Source organism: Sus scrofa, chromosome X (genome assembly GCF_054392235.1).
Source record: "Sus scrofa isolate SSC_HxYL_T2T_F1_AM1 chromosome X, Sscrofa_HxYL_maternal_Yorkshire_Landrace_v2.0, whole genome shotgun sequence".
NCBI lineage: Eukaryota > Metazoa > Chordata > Mammalia > Artiodactyla > Suidae > Sus > Sus scrofa.
In genome coordinates, this window is record NC_139401.1 from 97625360 (window position 1) to 97649664 (window position 24305).

General features: G+C 39.8%; 1 protein-coding gene across 13 annotated transcripts in view; it reads right to left on the reverse strand.

Annotated features, from left to right (window-relative positions):
• The window catches only part of MORC4 (MORC family CW-type zinc finger 4), a 58026-nt gene that overhangs the window by 32121 nt on the left and 1600 nt on the right, over positions 1 to 24305 (reverse strand). For 6 of the 13 annotated variants that reach the window (XR_014835509.1, XR_014835508.1, XM_085008042.1 and 3 more), the window contains 7 exons: positions 19493 to 19625; positions 13173 to 13390; positions 12038 to 12185; positions 9378 to 9510; positions 8928 to 9056; positions 5556 to 5675; positions 3760 to 3860 (listed from right to left, as the gene is read on the reverse strand). Coding sequence is in view for 10 of the 13 variants with exons in the window: in XM_021079787.2 (XP_020935446.1) it covers positions 3760 to 3860; positions 5556 to 5675; positions 8928 to 9056; positions 9378 to 9510; positions 12038 to 12185; positions 13173 to 13390; positions 19493 to 19625 (982 nt within the window). In the remaining 3 variants the exon portion in view is untranslated. The remainder of the gene's footprint in view (positions 1 to 3759; positions 3861 to 5555; positions 5676 to 8927; positions 9057 to 9377; positions 9511 to 12037; positions 12186 to 13172; positions 13391 to 19492; positions 19626 to 24305) is intronic. The other 7 variants (XR_014835510.1, XM_085008043.1, XM_021079789.2 and 4 more) reach the window with 2 other exon arrangements.

A 24305-nucleotide genomic window follows, 5' to 3' on the forward strand; every position in this document is an offset into this window, starting at 1 on the left:
TTCCTTTACTTATTGTCTATGGCTGCTTTCATACTACAGCAGAATTGAGTAATAGTGACAGAGACCATACGGCCCACAAAGCTTAAAATATTTACTTCCTGGCCCTTCACAGAAAAAGTTGCTAACTCTTGCTCTAGAATAGGGCCCTACCCTATCCATCTGACTGTATTCCCTTTCACTCTTGTTACATCTCCTTATCCCTAACTCTTCATATACCTCGCATTCTGCGTTAACGTCACTGCCTTAGATCATGCTGTAATTCCATCCTGGAATTCCCTTCCCTTTCACTCTTGTTACATCTCCTTATCCCTAACTCTTCATATACCTCGCATTCTGCGTTAATGTCACTGCCTTAGATCATGCTGTAATTCCATCCTGGAATTCCCTTCCCTCCCTTTTCTAAACCCTGTATCTTATTTTTTCCAGGCTACACCATAGCCACAGCAACGTGGGATCAGAGCTGTGTCTGCAATCTACACCACAGCTCACTGCAACGCCTGATCCTCAGCCCATTGAACAAGGCCAGGGATCGAACCCACGTCCTCATGGATACTAGCTGGATTCATTTCCACTGCACCACAACAGGAACTCCCTAAACCCTGTATCTTTTAAGGCAAATCTCAAGTTATACCTTTCACCTAAAATATTTCCTATTTGTTCTATCAGGGAACGTTTCCTATACCATACCACTTAGTTTTGATTGATCAAACAACCAGTGTCTTATTCTCTAAACTGTCTCCTGTATGTGACAATCCATCATTTCAATTAGACGGTGAGCTCCTCGAAGACAGTAACCATGTCTCGGATTTCTCTGGAAAATTCCACAAAACCTAGCCACTATACTGTGTACCAGTGAGATGCTCAGTTAGTATGTGTTGACTGCATTTCTTAAGCTGAAATTCAGTCTAAAAATGTTGTAAGTTTGAGCCTTGATTGTTGCAGCTGAAATCTGATATCCACAACTATTAAAAGTGATATTACAAATGATTTATTTGTAGACATTCCAGCCATATGATAGCTCGTATCTCTTTCAGCAGTTTTGAAATCCATAATAAATATTCTTAGGATGAGTTTGTGACTGCAGACAAACTTCTCTAATTGCCCTTTCAAATTCTTGAATTTTTAAAAACTAAACACCTTTTCATTTAATATAAAATGAGTAAAACAGAGAAATGATGCCAGAATTGAGATTAGTCATGTAAATTTATTATCCTCAAAGGACTGTATGCAGGATAGCATATTAGTTTTCTGTTTTTAATAAAATGTGTAGCAATTATTTAGCTACTTAGCTAGAAGCACCATATGCTTAATGGAATAAACCTACTCTCCGTGAATACCTCTATTTAGATGCCCTGTTATACCTCAAACTCATTATATGGAAACTAAACATCATAAAATGAGGGTCTAATACCTCTAAATTTATTTATTTATTTATTTATTTATTTATTTATTTATTTATTTTTGTCTTTTGTCTTTTTTGTTGTTGTTGTTATTGTTGCTATTTCTTGGGCCACTCCCACGGCATATGGAGGTTCCCAGGCTAGGGGTCGAATCGGAGCTGTAGCCACCGGCCTACGCCAGAGCCACAGCAACGCAGGATCCGAGCCGCGTCTGCAACCTATACCACAGCTCACGGCAACGCCGGATCCTTAACCCACTGAGCAAGGGCAGGGACTGAACCCGCAACCTCATGGTTCCTAGTCGGATTCGTTAACCACTGCGCCACGACGGGAACTCCTAATACCTCTAAATTTAAAAGGTAGATAGGGGGTGGCAGAGATGGCCTAAGAGGATGTTATGTAATTTTTAATAGCTAAAATTTGGATTTTGCCCATCTAACTCTTTGGTTAATCATCAGAAATTCACTATCCCTTTCACTCAAGAGAAACAAAATGACTTGGCTCTGAGACTTGTTAAACTGATGTCATTTCTAAACTTTCACTCTTATGAGTCAAGTCCTAGTCAAAGATCTCCATTATGGGCTAGACTCATATTTAAAAGACCATTTTATCCAAACTAGGTAGGTAAGGGCAGGTAGTTATCATAACCACTGAGTAACTCTAGTGACCAGGAACCAGTTACCCTGAAATTAATCTGGGATTATCATCCAAATAGTTATCTGTCAAACACTAAACCTAAAATTCTTATGGTTTCATATAAATTCAGGTACAACGTTTATTAAAAAAAATACCTAATTTTATTATAGCTTTGGACACAAGGCAAAAGAGATTTGGGGAATCACTTCTCCCTCGCTCTAAGAAAAATGTTTGCTACTGAGATTTCAAGGAAAACGACACCAAATGTCCTCATGCCTTTCTTCACACTCCCAGAACATCCTTTGCCCTTTCACACACTTCCCTCTGCTTAGAAAGTCCTCCCCCTACTTGCCTACCTAAGTAAACTCTAATTTTTCCTTGAAATTTAAGCTCAAATATATCCTGCTTTGTGAAGCCTTGACTCCTTTAGGCTTATTTAAAGGTTCTTCCCATTTGGCATATATGCCCCCATTACAGCAATTATTTTATGGGTATTTAAATTTCTTATTTACATATATCTCATCCTATTTGTTCAGAGGCATCAAGGATTCTTATGCCCCTAGTACCTGGCACATAGGAGATATCTCATAATACTTGATGAAAGAAGTATTAAGAGATATGATCCATCCCTCCTCAAAAACTTTAAAACAAACTGTTATATCCTGGCTTTAACAATGACTTTTTTTTTTTAGGGTCACACTCACAGCATACTGAGGTTCCCAGGTTAGGGGTCGAATCAGAGCTGCAGCTGCAGGCCTAAGCCACAACCACAGCCACACGGGATCTGAGTCGAGTCTGTGACCTACACCACAGCTCATGGTAACACCAGATCCTTAACCCACTAAGCAAGGCCAGGGATCGAACATGCATCCTCATGGATGCTAGTCAGATTCATTTCCGCTGAGCCGATGCAAACTCCAACAACTCCTTTGTCTCCTAAAATATCCTTGCTTGTTCAGCCCCAAAGTCAAGCTCCTTTCTGATTCTTTATTGGTCTTCTTATTAAATCTAGATGCTTCCATGAAAACGCATGTCCTTCCTGCTGCTCCAATACTTTCCTCTCAATCTGTTCACTCACTTCGAGAAAATCTTTTCGGGGAGTTCCCACTGTGGCTAAGAGGAAACGACCCCAACCGATCCCTGGCCCTGCTCAGTGGGCTAAGGATCCGGCATTGCAGTGAGCTGTGGTATAGGTCACAGATGTGGATCACAACTCGGATCTGGCGTTGCTGTGGCTGTGGTACAGGCTGACAGCGGCAGCTCCCATCTGAGCCCTAGCCTGGGAACTTCCATACGCTGCACCTTCCGCCCTAAAAACAAAAACAAAAACAAAAAAGAAAAAGAAAAAAAGAAAATCCTTTGGAACAAACTTCAAAATTCTGCTTTTTCTCACAATATATTCAATAACTTCAGATCCACTCATCTCTTTTCACTACAATCAATTTTAAGACTCTTTGTTTCACCGTATTTTACCAAATAACTCCTTTGCTCTTTCCATAATTTTTAAAGTTAAGGTTTATCTCAATTTGGCTCCATACATCATGTATTGGTAAGCTTCAATTTAAAAAATCAAATCATTTTATCTCGAATCTTGGAAAAGAGACTTGAAGGAATTCTCAGTTAGTTCATTTGGCTGGTTTTTAGAGATAATTTTGTAGGTTTCAGAGAAGAGAATCATATCTGAACACACCATCAGAAATACCTCAGGTTGGGAGTGACTCACCGGTACTCCTTGGTGTACTCAAAGTCTTGTTTGTTGTAGGCAGGTTTTAAGAAATTGCACTCAATGACTCCAATTACTCCCACACCTTCTCCTTGTGTTGGCTTAGAAGAAAAATATTAATTTCAACACTTACATTACTGTTGAATGCCTGGAGGCACTTCCTTTCGACTCTCAAATAATAATAGAAAGGGTTACATAATGTTCACGGGCAAGGAAAAACCAGTAAGATGCAGAAATACACTGAGAATGTACTCCAGTAGACGGCAAGTATTACAACGAACTGGAACCTCTGGCAAATTTTAGGGCAGAGATTTTCAAACTGTGATCCATAGAGTCCCTAGGATTTTCCAGGGATTAATAACCACCTCTACTTCACCCACACTACCTCCACTTTCATCTGTTTTATATTATGGGATTGCCATCAGGTTTCATTTGAACAAAGAATGACAGTGCTAGAAAATCAAGGTTATATACTCCTGTTCTAGGGAACTGAAACCAAACTTTATCTGAAAAAAAAAATTAAGGATGCTATGTAATCATCACACTATTAAAATAAACATTTTTTATATATGTAGGCCAGCAAACAACTACTAAAGAGAGTCAGACTTGCAGTGATTATTTACCACAAGTTGATACAAGAAATTTTTGGGAGTTCCCATTGTGGCTCTGCAGAAATGAATCTGACTAGTATCCATGAGGATGCAAGTTCGATCCCTGGCCTCGCTCAGTGGGTTAAGGATCTGGCATTTCCATAAGCTGTGGTGTAGGCTGCAGATGTAGATTGGATCCCCGCACTGCTGTGGCTGTGGCGTAGGCCGGCAGCTACAGCTCTGATTAGAACCCCAGCCTGGGAACCTCCATATGCCATGGGTACGGTCCTTAAAAAAAAAAAAAAAAAAAAAAAAAAAAGAAGAGAGAGAGACAAAAAAAGAGAAATTTTTAGATTTAAAATCATTTTTATATTCTTTAATGGAAGGAACTGAGTCAAACTATAATTAGAATGGCACACAAACAAGTTGCATAAAGATGATATAACAATGAAAAGCAATATAGGCTGAAAACTAGCTCTCCTGGATCATATATAACTTTGTCCTACTGTGCAATATAAAGCAGTTTACCATTCTTTGTGCTTTAGCAATCTTATCTGTAAAATAGAAATGAATGTGATACCTGTGGATATTACTACTTTAAATCGTCATTAAAATTTTAAGATGACGGTACTATTTGTTTAGTTCAGTTATAAAGTACTTTCACAAAATTCATCCCATTTAAATCTCTCAACTCTGGAAACTGTGAGGTGGGCAGAACAAGTAAAACTATTGTTGTTACCATTTTACAGGTAAGGAAATTGAGCCTCAAAACAATTTAACAATATAGCCAAAGTTATATGGCTTTTAGGTGGAAAAGCTGGGACTCATATCCTGGTTATCAACCATTAAATTTTATGCTCTTCTACTATGCCTTAGTGTCTCCCTAAGAAAATGGAAAGAGCTACCTCAAACCTTAATAAACTTCGACACATGGCAGAGTTGCTGGTGCTCTAATTCTACCTCTTATAATAGTTACCTAGAAAATACATCATAAAATGCCTGGGTTGAATAACATCTATGAAGAATGAGAAGTACAAAGAGCGTTTGAACACAAGACGGCTCACTGGTAACACAGGATTCCAGGGTCAGTTTAACAACTATAGCAAGATGGAAGTAAAAAGCCACTCAGGAGTCTATCCCTTTTGCAAATTTTAAATCTTCCTACGCTTTTCAGTCTTCTATGGCAGAGAAACTTTAACCACTCACCTTCACCTGGCATCCCACCTTCTCAAAAGACTTTATGAGGCGGTTGTTATGATACATCATTACTCCAAACTGGTTATTATTCTTGCAAGAGAACCCAAAAGTTATTTTCACCTGCTTGTTCTGAGAAGGAAATCATTAAGGAGACAAACACCAGGCGCTTCAATAGACAAAATCTTGCAGTACATCATAGCAAAAAACATCAAACACCATTGTATGTAAATTGGTACAACCTTTCTAGAAGGCATTTTAAAAATCTGTAGCAATAGCTTTAAAAAAAATATTCTTAACCTTTGACCGGGTAATTTATCTTTCAGGAATTTATCCTACAGAAATAGTCAGAGAAGGCCATTAAGGTTTATAAGTTATAGAGATTTATCAATGATTTATAATGGTTAAAAAGTCATAAGTAATTTATTAATTTATTAGTTAATTTATTTTTTTAGGGCCGCCCCCTCCCCAACCCCAGGCATATGGAGGTTCCCAGGCTAGGGGTCAAATCAGAGCTGTAGCCGCCAGCCTACACCACAGCCACAGCCACAGCCACGTGGGATCTAAGCCACATTTGCAACCTACACCACAGCTCACAGCAGCAGCGCCAGATCCTTAGCCCAATGAGGGAGGCCAGGGATCGAACCCACATCCTCAAGGTACCAGTCAGGTTTGTTAACCACTGAGCCACGATGGGAACTCCAAGACAAAAGTAATTTAAATGTCTGACAATAAGGGAATGACTAAATACCTGCTGATAAATCCACATGGTCTATTGTGCAGCTCTTAAAATTATGGCTTGAAAAATATTTGGGAACACTAAGAAATGTTCAGAATATAATAACAAGTATCATCTAAAATACGTAATATAAATATACACATAGGAAAGACTGTAAGAAAATATACAAAAATACCACCAGTGATCTAAAAATTCACAAATGTCACAAAGCATTTCTTAACCCTTGCTAATGCTTAATTTGCTGCTAGATAAGGTAAAAGTTGTACATGGTACAACACAAATTCACATAATTATAAGCAATAAGGTAAGTCCAGCTAATCATAGAAAACTTAATGAAAGCAAAAGAACCAAGAACAAAATCACCTTTAAGGGTAAAAGACAATACATAGTCCTGTTGTAATATATTTCATGGGAAGAATTTAACAAGCTTGGATAAGTGAAATAAAGAGAACTAATTATTGTACATAAAACATGAATAATTACGTGTTTTTACTAAGTCTCATTTTATTTAAAAACCAAGATAAGAGTGAGAAAGATCTTAAAGGGGAGACAGAGAAGCAGATTTTCATTAAAAACAAGTACTAAGAAATCTTCATGTCCAAATGAGTTAAATGAAAATTTATTTTTGTTACTTTTTCAAAAACTGATCTCCGTTATCCCCTCTAAATAACAAGCTACGTGCATCAAATCCATGTGACAAATGGGTCAGGTACGATACGAAGACATGATGCAGGTGGGCACCTAACACAATAATGTTTGGCTCAGAACATATAAAGTTCTGGCTCCAGAAGCTCAATTCAAACCTCAAACAAGACCCTATTCCGAGGCAAAAACGAAACGAGACAAAATTCCTCCAAACAAAAAAAACAAAATTATACACCATAAAATTAAAATTTTAGAGATAAAGATTGTCAAATTCTGTGTATTGTACACTTTTAAATCCTGAATTACGGGGTAGGAGTTTCTCTAAATTAGTATAAGGAGAAAGGACAAGAGGAGAAAAGATGCTTTTGACAACTGAGGAATAATTAAGTCAGCATCAGTAATCTTGTCCCTCAGTGACCTAAGGGGAAATTTCGTTAGGAGTTTCATTTTACTCATGCCTATAATAAATTCATTTGGCTCAAATTCTAACAGGAGAAAGTAACTATTTAATGGGAAGGGAGGCTAGGTAGAGTCAAGGTACATACAAAATTCATGCATAGGAGCTACCTGTTAGAAATCCACAAAAAAGGAAGCTGGGGGCAGAAATACGGTAGATCCCAAAACAGTAGTTGAAAAGCACTTCTTTAGACTGGCTCTGTTAAACCTATGGCACTAAGATTCTAGCTACATACAGTGACATTATAGCTAATTTATCTAGCGATGCTAACAGTGTTAGTGCTGGCTGTGTTAAGTCAGATCTGTTTTGGTTTTTTTTTTTAAAAAAAAAAAAACCTTTCATAGTAGACAAGGTACAGGTTCTCCAACAGGAGAAAACAATTTGCTTATGAGTAACAACTATATGGCTATTTAAAAAGGGAATAGCAATTTCTAATTTTTGGTCAGGCAGAGAAAAGACAAAACAAAGCTAGGTAATGCTTTGATAAAGCAAACAGAGTGTGAATATACTTTTTGGGCCGAGAGCTGAGCTTAGTTACCGGGAAATAAATCACAAGAGCAATTCTTTTTTTTTTTTTTTTTTTTTTTTTGTCTTTTGTCTGTTGTTGTTGTTGCTGTTGTTGCTATTTCTTGGGCCGCTCCCGCGGCAAGAGCAATTCTTCATAACTGCTTATGAATTCTCACCCGTCCCAAGACTTTTGCCCCCCAAATTCATCAACAAAGATGGACTTAATTTCTATAGTTCATTTTAAGATTTTCTGAAGTGTCTAAAATCCATTCCCCTGGCAGTGGTGGGTAGAAGTGAAAATGAGTAATTACTTCTCTGAGCGATTGCCATTATAAGTACCTGAAAATTCATGTCGAATCTGTTGGAAATTTATCTCACTCTAGAAAATCAACTTTTAATTTCCAATCTCTTAACTTCTATCAAGTCTGGACTTGTTATGGCAAAAAAATTATAGCATGTCTAAAGATTAACATATTCTAGCCAACATTTTGCTTATTGCAACCAATGTAACATATAATAAAATACCAATACAAACCAAACAATGTGGATCATTTCTTATAGCAAAGAGTCTCAAACCCGGCTATTCATTAGAATCAGCTGAGGATATTTATTTATTTATTTAGGCTGCTCCTGTGGCACATGGAAGTTCCCAGGCCAGGGAGGAAATCTGAGCTGCAGCTGCAACCTACACCAACCACAGCTGTGGCAATGGCAGATCCCTAACCCACTGCACTACAGTGGGAACTCTGAGGATTTTAAAATAAATATACAAAAAGAGATTTCAGAACCTACTGAGCCCGAATCTCTAAAACCTCAGGAGGCTGTATTATTTTAATAATTTCCCGGTGATTTCTGATAAAACTGGGGCATAGATTGGCATTTAGGAAATTTTCCCTCAGAGTACAATGAAATAGGGTTTGTACCATAAGACACATATTTGAATTGGAAAAGGAAAGGTTTTTGCTTTTCTGTGCCAACTTGGAAATCTAATCCTGCAACAAAGAGGTCAGCTTCATGTATTTATTTGTAAGGATACTGTGAAGGTAGGTTTATATATATCATATCCTACATTAGCCAGGCTCTTGGCAATCATCTGGGTAGTCACCTTCTTTTGACGCAGAAAAATTTTCATTCGTGGCTTCATATACAGAATGCCACAAAATGCCTATGGAACAGTGAAGGGAAAGTTATTATACAATATTGTCAATTCTACTGACATTCCCATAAAACACTGCTAGCAACCGAGGCCTAATCTGAGCAAAGATTTGGCTCAGTTTCTATATTTTGCTATACTACCAAGTACTAAGTTAAGGGCTGCTGACTTTATTAGCTACACTGTTTCAGGGGAGGCAGTGAAAAGGAATCCTAGCACAGGGTTAAAAGGTTCTCATCTTTTATATAACTAAAGTGAGATCTTGTTCCATAATATTTTCATGTTACAGGACATCTTACCTCTCACTGGTGAAGAAAAACCACTCTTACTCACCCGTAAAGAATACTCTGTTTCTGGCAGCTCAGAGGAAGCGCCACCAGTCTCTTTTTCTTCTGTGCCAAAGTCTGATACCAGGATATCATACTGATCTGTATCAAAGTCCAACTCAGACTTTCCATCTTTATTTCTGGGTAAAAGAGACAAGTACCAATCTAACAAAAACTGGCTCCAAAGGAGAAAAATGCACTAGGAACCCAAGAGAAAAGAAACAACATGAGGCAAAACTCAGATACCTCTTTCTTTCCCTATCAGTTCAAAGGAACTGTACATTATTTGGTTGGAAGGTCACACAATATTTAAGGGTATTTCCAGTCTAAACAAATCAACTATGCTTCATAGAGGTGTGATGCCCAATACAGAAGGAAAGAGAAAAAAAAAAAAAAGACGGTGGGAATGTCTGTGATCTGATAAATCAAATGGATGCCAGCTATCCTCAAAGCAGGATGTCAAAATAGGTCCCAACTTTCTGAGTATCGTTGGATAGATCATTCAACATCATTTCCCCTATCTAAATAAATAACCTCAGCAACAGTATAAGGATTAATGAGATAAAAAGATTTCCCCAGACCTAATTCTATTTCTTAGAAGGGAAAAAAGGTTGTTACAGAAACAGCATGTACTTGTCTTTCTTCTAGAATATAATTTATGGAATTATCATTTAAATATATTACTCATATTCCTTTCATAAGGACCTTTCTTCTTATAATCCTTTTGGGTCACTTAAATATGGTCCATTCCAAGCCCCTGGGCTATGACATTAATAAGTGCCAAGGAAAAAAGTCAAGACCCATCTTTGTTCCTGGAAGAAACTCAAAACAAATGATGGGTTACAGAGAAACAATATATATCAGAACAATAGTCCCCAAAATTTGTTTTGTGGAACAGCAATCCCTCAAGATACTCTTAAATAAGAAATAAAGATATAGGAGTTCCCGTCGTGGCTCAGTGGTTAACGAATCCGACTAGGAACCATGAGGTTGCGGGTTCGATCCCTGGCCTTGCTCAGTGGGTTACGAACCCAGCGTTGCCATGAGCTGTGGTGTAGGTTGCAGATGTGGCTCGGATCCCACGTTGCTGTGGCTCTGGCATACATAGGCCGGTGGCTACAGCTCCGACTGGACCCCTAGCCTGGGAACCTCCATATGCCACAGGAGCAGCCCTAGAAAAGGCAAAAAGACAAGAAAAAAAAAAAAGAAATAAAGATATAAATAAAGCCTGTATAATCTAACAAAATTGAGAAGCAATTCCTGACTCCCAGAATCATCTCAAGCTCTAGGGATACCTCCCTCATACCTTCGGGCTTCACAAGCTCAAAGCTGCTGTGTTGAAAATGCAGCTCCTTCTTCAGGGCTAAACCAGAGCCACCAAGATATGTATCTTATATGACGCTCATGTCACCATAATAGTATATTCTGTATTGTCCAGGGTAACCCCGATTCTTGCTACCTCACCCCACTCTAACACATGTACTCCGAGGAGGTCCCTTGTCCTCCCTGCCCCTCACCATTCACTATCCAAGGAAAAGAGGTCTGGGGAGACAGCCCTTTGAAATTGGGAAACCCTGCATACTGTATTTCTCTCAATTATTTTCAATGTATTTTGAAATAACATTAGCATATTAAAGCCTGTGAGAAGTCCTGCAAGAAATCAACACGATATGCCAGCTTTTTTCAAAGATATTTGACCATGGAATCCCTTATTTACACAACACCTAGTACCATATAACTGAGAAACGATGTACGAAGAAAAGTCTGCTTAATGTGTTTAAATCACTGGAAATGGCACTTGAAAATGATTCTTTATAATATAAATTACATTACTTGAGGTTTTTCCAGTAGGACGCAGGAAGATGTAGACCTTACTTTTTTTCTTTTTAATTGAAAGTACTTTCTACATGAACCAACATGGTTTTTATTTAAGTTTTACCCAACTAAGAAATAAGGCAAAATACTTGACCTAAGGAGAAAAACAAGAATGAATATATCTGAGTCTCTGTTCTATTAAACATAAGAGTAACATCTCTATTGCAAAAATTTTTAGGTTTCAGTGGACACTGTATTCCATTTAACATGACAAGGTTAAACAAATGACACATCCTAAAGTATTTCTAGGTTGTTTTACTGGCTCTAAATATACGACCTGAAGCCAGCCTCATTACAGTTCAAATTTATCTGCTTCAAAGATTTTTCTACTTCAAATCCAGCTACTCTGAAAGCACGAATGCAGAGGTTCTTATTTTTTTAAAGATCATGTTGTGCTTTGTTACCTTAATTTCTCTTCCTCATACTTCATGTTCACTGTCAAATCGGTAAAATAACTAGCACTCACCCATCTCAAAACAGTGTCCGTGAAAATAAAATAGATATTTATAATGGGTTCGCAAGAGTTTAGACTAATGTTGAACTATCTTGATAGTAATGATAATAACCTCAGGATATGTATGCATGTCTCTACCTTATCAAGCTCCGCATTTTCCCACTAAGAAGCGCTGTCTTAAAAGAGCTGTGGTTCTAAGAAAGTTAAGGAAAGGCATGCAACGAGATAAAAATATGTGTGGAAATTTATCTACTCTGCTTCTCTAGAGAGCTTTATTAAAATATGCGTCATCATACTACTTTTGCTTATTGTAATCTGTCACTCTTGGAATACTATACCTGCGGATGTTCCAAATGAGAACACGAGTGCCTTTTTTGCCTGGGATGGCATCAAACTGGGACAGCAGGTCATTTTCACTGTTGAAAATTGAATAGTTCAAGATGGCTTCTAGGCTGGGCAAGGAATCCTCAGTAATAATCATTTTTTGTAAAACCAAATATAGTCAAAGAAAAATTAATATCTTAAGAGGATGCTATCAGTTAGGAAGATCTGCCTTTGGGGTTGCATGTTTAGACAAAAGGTGGACATCCAGACACAAAGCATAAGCATCACTGCTACAGAAGAAAGGAAAGGAAAATGCAGAAAGGCTGTAGAGACAAACACCAAAATCAGTTACCCCTGCAGAACACAGCTTCGAAGATAAAATGTAAATTCAGGAGTTCCCGTCATGGCTCAGTGGTTAATGAATCCAACTAGGAACCATGAGGTTGTGGGTTCAATCCCTGGCCTTGCTCAGCGTTAAGGATCTGGCGTTGCTGTGGCTCTGGTGTAGGCCGGCAGCTACAGCTCCGATGAGACCCCTAGCTTGGGAACCTCCATATACCGCAGGTGCGGCTCTAGAAAAGACAAAAAACAAAAAAGGAAAAAGAAAACATAAATTAAGGCAGTCCTATACTTAAGAAACAAATCGAAGGCTGAGTTTTTAGACTATTTGGAAGCAATGAGTTCAAACTTTATGGCCACACTGCTTGCGTAAAGACAATCTGATGTCTAACAGAAATAATAGCTTGTACAGGTATAGGAAAATGAACTATTCAGCTATCAGATAAGCTAATGAATAGAATGTTTCTGGAAGAATGACGCAAATGTAACTACCCTTAGGGAGAAAAAAAAAGAAGGCCCTGGGGAGCTTTACCATGGGAGTGGTGGGAGGGGGGAGAGAGGATATAGATCAAACCGTGTAACACTGAAAACTGCAATACAGCAAAAACATCTCTAAGCTTCTGTCAATGATCCATTTAATGAAAAAATATTTAGTAGGGTGAAATTCCAGTTAAATTTGAGACATCTGAATGCTTCTTTCAATATGAAAACTTCCGATAGCTGGATGTGACCTGAAGAAAGAGGTTTCTATCAAAATAGTCAGATTAGACCAATTTTTAAACTAACGTTTTCCATTTCCAGAAAGGATATTGTTTTGCTGGTTGAATGGAACAATTGGTACAATAACTGCTTGGGCCTGGACACATTCCAGATAGGTCTGTGACAGGAGTCCAACCGTAAGAGTACCCCCATTCTTGGTGAAGACAAGAGCGTCCTTTCCTAGCCGCATGGAGCCTGACTTGAAACCATTACCAAAGACCCCGATGGGACACTGGCTCTTCTTTATTACTTTATCTGTAAAGCCAAAGCTGCAATTACACAAGAAAAGAGAAATCAGGAAAAAGAAATCAACTAAAAAGCATCCTAAGATAGGGTGGCAGAATGGCTGGCTTACAAATGAAGAACACCTGTCAAAAAAAAGCTCTCCTTTTTACTTCCTTTTGGTATTTCTGGACAAAAGTATTAAGTTAAAAATATAAGAAATTTCTACGGGGTTAGGGGAGTGATTTTCCTGTGTGGCTTGTGTGCTCATAAACATTTCCACTACATTTAGAGACACACTTTATAGATGTAAAGGTGGCCTTTTGTTCACGGACTAACAGAGAGACGTGGAGAAGGCCATGGGGTAGCTTCCTTTCTTGCCTAGATAAAATAGCTCCGATTGCCAATAGTAAAGTTAAGGGAAGATGAAAAGGGTGGTTATCTCAGAGTACACCCTGGAGAGCGTAACAAGAATACCAGATACTGGCACTTGTCAGAGGGACTAGGCCAGGCATCCCTAACCTGGTTATATCACCCTCTAGAAATCTGAAAGTCAGAGGTTATATATATCTTGACAATTTCAACTATTCACCCAAAGAATAGCACTTCCAATTCTTACCCTCTGTTCTATCTGCTGGAACAGTTCATTGGAATATGGCCAAGGGATAAAAATAGGTAGTTCTGCCTCCGAATATCAGCAAACAGCTGCAGTATAAAGTCGCTCTTGTTTTATAAAGAGCCTTTTGCTGAGCCACCTCAACAGTCTCTGTAGCCTGTTTAATCTCTGTGATCAGTTTAATCTGGGAGCCACATCCTTTCCCTTTCTTACATTTTCCACTCAAAGACACAACAAAATAATCAAACCAAAAAAATTAAAGACATGAAATCTAGAAAATGATCATCATCCGCATCATGTATCTTCTCTGAGCACAAATAAATGTAATTTTTTAGGGACTGGTTCTCTCCAGATGGACTAAGTTTACAATGTTGTACACTACATTCATTCAATAAATATTTACTGAGTACCTACTATGTGCCATGCATCATGCTAAACACTGGAGACCCGAGTGTTAATAAGAGACATGATTCTTGCCTTCGTGGTTTATAGACTGAGGAAAGATATCATATATTACAGATGACATGCTTCTGCAACATCGGAAAAATAGATATTCTATCTGCCATGGCTGAGTAGCCTGGCTTGGCTCTTCTCAGCAGGGTTGAGGTGCCTGATTTCTACTTTCTGGAAGCCTTGCTTTGTGTTTACTCCCTAAGGAAGGGGGACCACCTTCCAATTTTCTACTTCAAAGTGTTATACAATAATACCATTAAATCCTTCTAGAGTAGACACTTTACAGGAGCCTTGTGTATCCAACAAATAAATCCAACCACATAAAAAAGTAATTTCTGGTGCAGCAATTCCTTTGAAAATACCAAAAGGGCCTTGAGTTTCTGCAGCCTATGGGCCTTAGCATTCCGGGAAATAAACTGATAGAAGTTGGTAGGATTCAGGCATTTCTTTTTCTCCTGTAGAAGAATTACCTAAAAAGGACAGGGTCACTAGGTGGAGTAAACGATATACTACATGTACAACATATTATAACTTTCAAAGTAGTATTCGAACTTTGATTTTAAACCAACTCTAGAAGTCAACCTGAGAATTTGCACGTGCTATCTTCTACCTCTACTTCAGATCTAATGTCCTGTCTAAACCTCAGGGCTCTTCATAAACAGTAATCTCACCCCACCACGTGAAATGGATCTATCCAGTTACTTCTTTGACCTTCTCCAACGCTACCATAGCTTCAATTAGGCGGTCAAGGGAAAGTGGCGGAAATATGGAACTATATTACTCCTTTAATTCCCTTACCACTCCTACCTCTTCTGCCATCTGGCATCTCTTTTCTCCTTTGTACCAACTTTTACTGTGTTACAGTTTGGGGAGACCAACTGATTACATAAGGTTGAGAAGATAAGTAGTGGGGCAGGGCCGGAACCAGAAATGGAAAAGGATGAGAATAATGAGACAGGAGGAGCCAGAGGCTCAGTATGTTGTTGTTATATTACCCTTAACTTCTCCCATCTGTTCTTTTCTTTCACTTGCATTCCCACCGTTAGGTATTCTATTTAACTGAAAATCGCAGAAGAGATGCCAGATACCAATCACAGGACTACCTAATATAAGAGCCTTCACAAGCAACAACAGAACTGTAGGAATGAACCTTCCATAGTTCGGTACAGCTCACTAATTTTCCACGGAGAAATTCTGGCTTAGCCAGGTAGTTTCTCTTTACTAAGTAAGTGACAGACAAGGGGGTTTGCACACCAAGGGGGCCGAGGTACCAGCTCTTTGAGTGGAATCTAGGGAGACAGCAGCTTGCTCTCAAGTTCCTTAAAATGTCACGGTTGTAGAATCTGGGGAGGTAAATTTAAATTGGGACTCTGATCAATGAAAAAAATCTCAGCAAATTCACGAACATACAAAGGCAGGTACTGCTGTTTCCTAGATATCCTGGTGATGTAGTATGTAATATAAAAGAATGAAAGACCGCTCAGCACACTGTTATTTTCCGGCTGTTGTTTTAGAACATACCCACCCTGACATGCACTTCTGAGCAGAGGTAGAAAATACCTTCAATCCATGGATCTGTGGCTGCTTTTAACACTTGACCTTTAAAAGAGGTTTTCTGCCTTGCTGAAAAAGGTGGCTGAATACACAGACTAGCTGGCTCACACACTATCCCCATAAGCAAAAGAGAATTAATTGTGGACCTTAAAGGAATTCAATGACAGCCCTTTTCTTTTTATCTTGATTTTCATGGGATTCTTTTCTCGGTGTTGTCGTTTACTGTGTTAATTACCGTGTTAATTGTTTTTAAATTTACAACTCGGAGGCATTAAGTACCTTCACATTGTGTGTTTATATCACCACCATTCATCCACAGAATTCATTTCACAACCTGAAATATGCACCTGTTAACAAGACCTCTCTAATCACTCTTGCCCTCAGACCCTGGAAACCTCATTCTAAGTTGTATGACTCTCAATTTGATTATTCTAGGAACCTCGTGTTGGAGTCATATATCATTAGTCAGTCCTTTTGCGACTGGCTTATTTCACTTAGCATCATGTCTTCAAGGTTCATGCAAGTTGTAGCATGTATCAGAGTTTCTTTTTAAGGCCTGAATAATGGCTGCTAGTTTGTTCGTTTTGCTTTTTAGGGCCACACCTGTGGCATATGGAGGTTCCCAGGCTAGGGGTTGAAGTGGAGCTGCAACCACTGGCCTACGCCACAGCCACAGCCACTTGGCATCCAAGCCCCATCTGTGACCTATGCCACAGCTTGTGGCAATGCAGAATACTTAACCCACTGAACTAGGCCAGGGATCGAACCCCCATCCTCACAGACACTATGTTAGGTTCTTAACCTGCTGAGCCACTGTGGGAACTCCTCCCCATATTGCATTTATCCATTCATTAGTCGAGGGACATTGTGTTGTTTCCACCTTTTGGCTATTGTGCCTAATGCTGCCTGACCACAGGTATATAAGCAACTGTTCAAGTCGCTACCTCCCCTTCTTTTGGAAATACTTCCAGAAGTGAAATTACTAGGTTTATAAATTCGATTTTTAATTTTTGGAGGAGATGACATAACTGTTTTCAACACTCACTTCACTATTTTACATTCCTACTAACAATGCACAGGGATTCCAATTTCTCCATATCATTGCCAACCCTTGTTCTTTCTCCTCCTCCTCCTTACAGAGTAACCAAGGGATTCTGTATTTATGGGAGAAACTGTTGTTTCGGTTCTGTAACGATTTTATTAGCCTGAAAATGGAAGAGTAGCATAAAAAGTTGGAACATGTGGACAGGATGATAGCAAATGTTACAGGTCAAAGAGAATTTCTGTAGGTTTAATAACTTTGCATAAGTCCCTCTGATGTTTTTCTCCCCAATACAAAAGTAATGTGCTCCCAAACCATGAACAGAAAAATTAATATGCTTAATAATAATTTTCAAAGCTACTTCTAAAGTCCAAATATTTAAAAACAAATTGTAGTAAGCTGACTCTCTGGCCGGAAGTTAGAACTGGACTAAATAACTTCTTTGAAACAAATGGTACCTTCTAACCAATTCAAGTTTAAGATATGCTCAGAAATAAAATCCAACACATATAACTGAACATAATCTAGGACTCATTTAAGACATTCTCTCATTTTTAAATATGAGGACCAACTGCCCAGCTCAAAGTGCTGGGAAAACATATTTGGCATGATAATGCCAAAAAATCCTACGACGTGAGTAGTGTCTGCCTCTTTTGTTCTGTTTTGTTCCTTGGGAAGGAAACAACATTTTGAATGGATGATACTCATCCTTCATATCTGAACTCCAATGTCATTTCTTCAGGGTAGCCTTTTTTTTTTTTGATTCTGTAGATTAGATTAGATTCCTTATTACATAGTCTCCTAGAAACTGTACTCTTCCTTCACAGCACTTAGCACTAGTGGGATAACCTATGTAGTTGTATTGCCAGCCAATTCTTTTCTATCTTTCTCACTAAACTGTTGGCCCCTTGACAGCAAGGATCATGTTTGTCTGGTTCACCGTGACTCTCACATAGGTGCTCAGTAAAAAATCTGTTGAAAGCATCTGCAACAAAAATCGCTGCAATTATTTCAAAACCATCCTCCTCCTTCCTCCTGCCTTGTAATTGTAAGCACCACCTCTCACAGATGTAGTTACACAGACAAACTGGAAAGTGGGAAAGTGGTAAGATACATTGGGCCCACTATCTGACACCATGTCACTAGGATAAGGTGTGGCAGGAAGGAACTAATAAGAATGTAAGTGATTTTAGAAAAAAAATAGTACATATAGAATTAGAGACATAAGTATTTTGTTTCCATCCCATCTCAAATTCTATTTTTCTTAATACAAAATATTAACTTTAGGAAATAAAAGTGAGGCTCTAAGTTCAGAAATAGGGCCAACTCCATACCTTCACCAACAAACTGGTCACATTCTTAGCTCACTTCTAGAAGCTTTCCTCAAGTATTCTTCTAATTATGAGGGTCGGAGACACGAGGTGCACAGATTGCTGAGTGGTAAAACATAACCAAATTTATGACTGCTTAGGCCTAAATTCCACCTCTTCTCGTTGATGGATCAAAGGGCTTTCCCTACAAACAGGGCATAGAATTAAAATATCTTCAAAGAGAACTACAGCCAAGTGAACTTTTTTACAGTTTCCCGTTTGGAGCCCCTTCCCTCCTCCACTCTAGAACCCCTCCACTGTCACTCATGTTTCACACACTAGTTCAGGAAGTGACATGGAGTGTAATCAACCTTATCTGCTGAAAAAGGAACAGAGAAGGAAGGAGCTGAGGAAACACTCATTTTCACTGAGTGATATATGAAGATAATAAAAGCACAAACTTACCGTTCTCAACTACAAACTTGCAAAAGTAATTATATGAACTGCCAGAGGCAAAAGAAATCGCCATCACCAGCTTCAGCAGTTGGAAAACAGAATTTCCTAACTTTGTGATTCGACTGCAAAACCCTCAACGATTATGTGTATGATACCCTCTGTCTTTCATGGGGTTCGATTATACACAGGCACATGCATAGTTCTTCTCCATAAATTGTTCCAATGCCAATACTTCTAATCTAAGAGTGAATTTAAGTTCATTTAAGTTGGAGAAGGGCTCAGACTAGTGAAGACCTACCTTTGCTGTTCTCTTTGCCCAGAGTCTCATCCCCTGCTCCTGCTCCTTAATTAAATTCCACTACTCACCCTTACATCTCGGCTTAAATGTCACTTCAGCTAAGAGGCTTTTCCTGACCTCCTGGATCTGATCGGGTTCCCCCTCATGAGTTATTTCATTGCATCCTATACTTTCCAATCATTATAACCTGTCACTTTTTATGATGATTACTGCCAGACTGTCTGAATTGCCAGCTAGACTGTAAGTGCTACGAGGGCAAGAAGAATGTCTATTTCATAACCTGTGCCCTGGCACGTAACAGCTGTTCAACAAATATTTACTGAATGAATAAAGGGAAAATAAAATATTAAATAAAATGATTAAGCCTTAAATAGAGTTCATGAGCTCCAGACAAGAGAAAAAGAATGAAGACATCTTTACCTGAGCATTCGGTGTAGTTTATGAGGTGTCATTCCACATCCATCATCGGTAAAGGTCAAACAAGATTTATTCTTGACCTCCTCAACATCTATAAAGACCGTCCTGGCGGATACATCTGGATCTACAGCATTATCTGCAAAAGGCAGAAATCTGTGATATTAGATCTCTTTTTCTAATATGCAAGTAAAAGCTCTAGTTCAATGCCCCTAAGACATAGAATCTGTCCTCTGTTCCTTTCATGTGAGTGTCTCAGAAGGTGAGCAGGGAGCATTAATGGCAGTACACCTACTAGGTTATAGGGGAAAACAGGAGCCATGGCAGATGGGTTTAGGAAGCTGATTTCTAGATTTCACATGACTCATGTGCAATCTGCCTTTCTCTATTCAAACTTCAGAGACTGTGCAAAAACTAACTCCTCCATATACAAAGCATTTTGCTCCATTTTCATCTTATTACTTCTTGTCTTTTAGCCACTTTACTGCTCATGAACATATACAGTAAAGACTGGCTGTGGAGAAGAGCTGAATCTGCAACTTTGGTACAAATGGATACATATCACATGCATGACAGTTTACTGTGAAGGTTTTATTTTCTATTTTTTTTTTTTTTACATCACCTCTTCTGTTAAAGAACACAGATACTATCACCACACCTGTTCGTAGCCTAGAGGCACTGAAAGAGTTAGAGGTTAAAACCAAAACACGAATTGTCTACCTAGATTCCAATGATGGTGACAAGCACACTTAGAGGGGAGTGGTTCTGCTTAGGCACTCTGTACTAGTCTTGAACGCGAGGCTGTCCAGCCCTCATTAAATGGAGAACATAGAACTAAAGTAGGAAAATTTTTTAGAGAAAGTTTCACAATTCATTCTGAGCTCATCTTTGTAATGGGTTAATTATTTAAGACTCCAAAGGCATCAGATCTAGCCATACGCTAGCACATGTGCCATGTTTACAACCCCAGGGCGTGCCACTGTCTAGTGACCACATCTTTTTGCCACGGGCGCCAGTTTACAAAATTGCCGGTCCCTGACACGTGTGGCGCAGAAGTCTCATTAGGTCTCACTGGCTGAGTGGGAGGGCAGTTTGTGCCATCTGTTGGAGAGGTTCCTTAAGCGCTCCTGTCTTCGCTAGCTCTTGAAGCAAGACAAAGACCTTCCCTTCTGCCCCCATCCCTTTCCCCAGGATCCTCTACTGATTAATGATACCATGTGGCTGGGCTGAGAGATCCGGGTTGGGTTCTAGTTGTGTACTCGTCCCACTACCGGTGTTCGGATCATGACATTTCTCTACTGGGAACATCCCTGACGAGCGAGAGCAGTATGGCACGCGTTCCAAATAACAATTTTTATAACACAATTAACAGTATCCATTACAACCACTTAAATGTGTGGAATGTCCATCAAACAAAACAAGACAGATTAATTTCAAGGGCCGCAATGGCGTTGCCAGAGTCAGTGATAAAACTGTTAGTGATTGTAACCCAGTAAGTCTTAACAGCAGTAAGGCATCGCCGATAGCCCCAGAAAAGGGTTCAAAGGTCCGACAGAGTCAATCTTTTTTTAAGGACTAGGTGGGGAGCAAGCCTTGTGTCAGGCGGTAAATGAAGTGGGCCAATTTTTGGCAGGAATTTTAACTTTGGCATGCAATAGTGGCTTTATCAGAAATACAGTGTTTTACTTTGTCATAAGAGGCAGCAGGGTTTTTTTCTTTAAACAGACAGAAGGACTCAGCATTGTGAAGCTGCCTCTATCGTTTAAAGAAACTACTTGGCAAGCAGGCCCTGAACTGGTTTAGAACTTATCAATCGCTCCTACTGGCAGAAAGCCCAAGCCATCGAGACTGATACCTTTACCTTGTCCACCAAAAGGACATCATTTCTACTTTGGAAACCTTGGGCATAGAGGAATTTTTTTTCTAACACTTTATGGCCATTCGCAATTCAAACATAGAACACATCAATTCCAATTCTGCATTTACACAACTGAACATTCAAGGAACCAGCTTGCAGGCCTCTCACAAAATCACTGTTACTCTTTTCCTCTACTAGGAATTTCACCCAAACTTTACTAAGTGCTTTTTTACAGAAACATACTCAAGAGTTTTAATACAGGCATTTTAGGAGTTACAAGGTAACTCTGCCTGGAGCAGCTAGACATTTTTATCTCCTTGGCTGGGAGTGGGTGGAGGACGGGGGAGGGGGCTCGCCGGAGGCCAGGGTCAGCAGGAGCAGCAAGAAAAAGAGATCAGCAGACAAGCCTGCAGGCAGTAAGCACAGCTCTGCACTTCTTGTCAGTTTTAAGTGGACTTCCACTTGGCTTCAACAAGTGAAATTGTAACATAACAGCTCAATAAATGAACTTATAATAATAATAATAAGGCACCGATCTGGTGGCTGGTTTCAACCCCGCCTCTTGCTGCTTAACTTTCCAAAAATTTATCAAAGCATAGCGTATGCTTTCAAACCCTAGGAATCCATCCTCTCCCCCAGCCCAGCCTCCCTAGCTTATGAACAAGGAGAGCAGAGAAAGAACCTCTCTTCCTCAGCCTTCATCCACCACTTAGCTGAGAGCTGCACTACCAGATCCTGAGAGGTCTCTATCCTCTCAGCTGGCCCACACAATCTCCTGTGCTACCAGATCCCACCAAGTCTTTTTTTTTTTTTTTTTTTTTTTGTCTTTTTAGGGGCCACACCCATGGCATATGGAGGTTCCCAGGCTGGGGGTCAAATCCGAGCTGTAGCCGCCAGCCTACGCCAGAGCCACAGCAACGCCAGATTCAAGCCACGTCTGCGACCTACACCACAGCTCACAGGCAATTCTGAAGCAAGGTTAGGGATCGAACCCGGGTCCTCATGGCTCCTAGTCAGGTTCATTAACCACTGAGCCACGACCGTAACTCTCAGATCCCACGGAGTCTTATCTCTCCTAACCTGGCCCTTAGTGCTAGCCTTAGTCAGAGGACTCTAACTCCCCTCACCCACCACTTAGGCAAGAGCATGAGAAACCAGATCCCAAGGACTCTAGCTTATCCCCTAACCATCTGACCCGTTCTTCTAAAAAAGCATTGTAACCGAAGCTTCAGAGCTCATCATAACCCGGGAGGCAATGAGAAACTGTCCTGAGACAGCATCGCTGAAGAGACAGGACAGCGAGTGGGAGGTGGCTTTGATGGAGTGCTTCCTCCCATCGCCTCCTGTTCCAGGGGAAAGGCCTATGAGGATGGCTGCAAGGTTGCCGGGGCCAAGCTGCGGCCCTAAAGACATCCTCCAAGTATCTAAGACTCTTCTCCAATAAAATTAAAGTCCTCATCTTCTGACACAAGCTTATTCTTCTTCCTCTGTTCTGTCTCTCTTCACACGCACACACACACAGTGTCAGCATTCGAGTGACCATAAGCTTGAAATCTGAAAGTCACTTTTTCTCTCTCCCTCTCTCTTACCCTATACATTATGTGATAACCTCCTGACTAGTCTTTCAAAGCCATGCCTCTCCCTTTTCCAATTCATCTTACACAATGCTGCAAGATGAACTTTTCTGAAGCACAGCTCTGATCATGGCATGCCCCTGCTCAGAAAACTTCACAGACTAAGAGCCCAAATACCCGAGCCTCCCAGTCATATGTTGGTCCCGGTTTGCCTTTCTAACCTCATTCCCTGCTTGGTACTTGGGGTCGAAAGACCAGTGTTTGGAGTCCTGGATCTGCCACTTACTAAAACACATAACCTCTGAAAAGTCAATTAAATTCTCCAAGCCTCTGTATCCTTAGGTACAGGATGAGAATAATAATGATGATGACGTTTACCTCCAAGATAAGGTTAAAAATGTATTAGTGAAAGCTCTATGTAAACTCTGTAAGAGCAGGACTATTCGTGAACCCGATGCTCCACTTCAACTCAACTACTCAGTATTCTTCATGCCTTTGTTCAAGCAGTTGTTCCTTTTGCCTGGAATGCCCTCCCCTCCCCACACCCATACCCACATGTCCCAATCCTTCAAATCTCAGCTCAAATGTCACCTCCTCTCAAAAGCCTTTCCTAACCCTCCTCTTCCTGGTAAGCTGGAAGTCACCCCTCCTTCCTCTGAGTTCCCACAGCAGCCAAAGTGTCTATCTTTGCCGACATATCACTTCCTATTCTGCCATCATACAAAGAATAAACCTTCTGTGCACGTTCTGTCCCCCCTCCTAGAGGGTGAATCTGTGTTGTGTTCATTTTTGTACCTACCACAGCGGCCTTGCCCACAGCGAATGCTCAATAAATATTTATGGAATGAATGATTGACCAGAAAATGAATGCGTAAGTAGAGGAGAAAACTAAGGAAGGAAAACCTAAATTGAAAGCTTCGGATTACCAATTAACACTTGCTCCCCTTTTCCCTATTAATAGATCACAACCAGCTATGACTTGGTTTTAAAAACCTGTGTTTGTATGTATGCAGGCATGTATGTGTATGAACATAATACACATGCATACTTGCACTCATATGGGTCGCCTTAGGCCAGAATTAGGTGCAGTTAATGCTTAAGACAAAAATCATATGTATTCAAAATTAAAAAATGGAACACTGTTTAAATCACCCATAAAGTGCAGTACAAGGGACAGCACAGGTACGGACAGTTCTGCACAGTGCAACACACTTCTGCCTCCCGTTTCCCATTAAGTACATTGTTACTTTCCACCTCTTCTTTTCTTCTTTGTAAGTTACATGCATGCACATCTCATTCCACTGTGAAGTTTCCCTCAAGGCCTGGTGCAAAACTTTAAAAATACAGTCCCCGTTCTCTACGATCCCAAATGGGCCAAAGTCCCTTT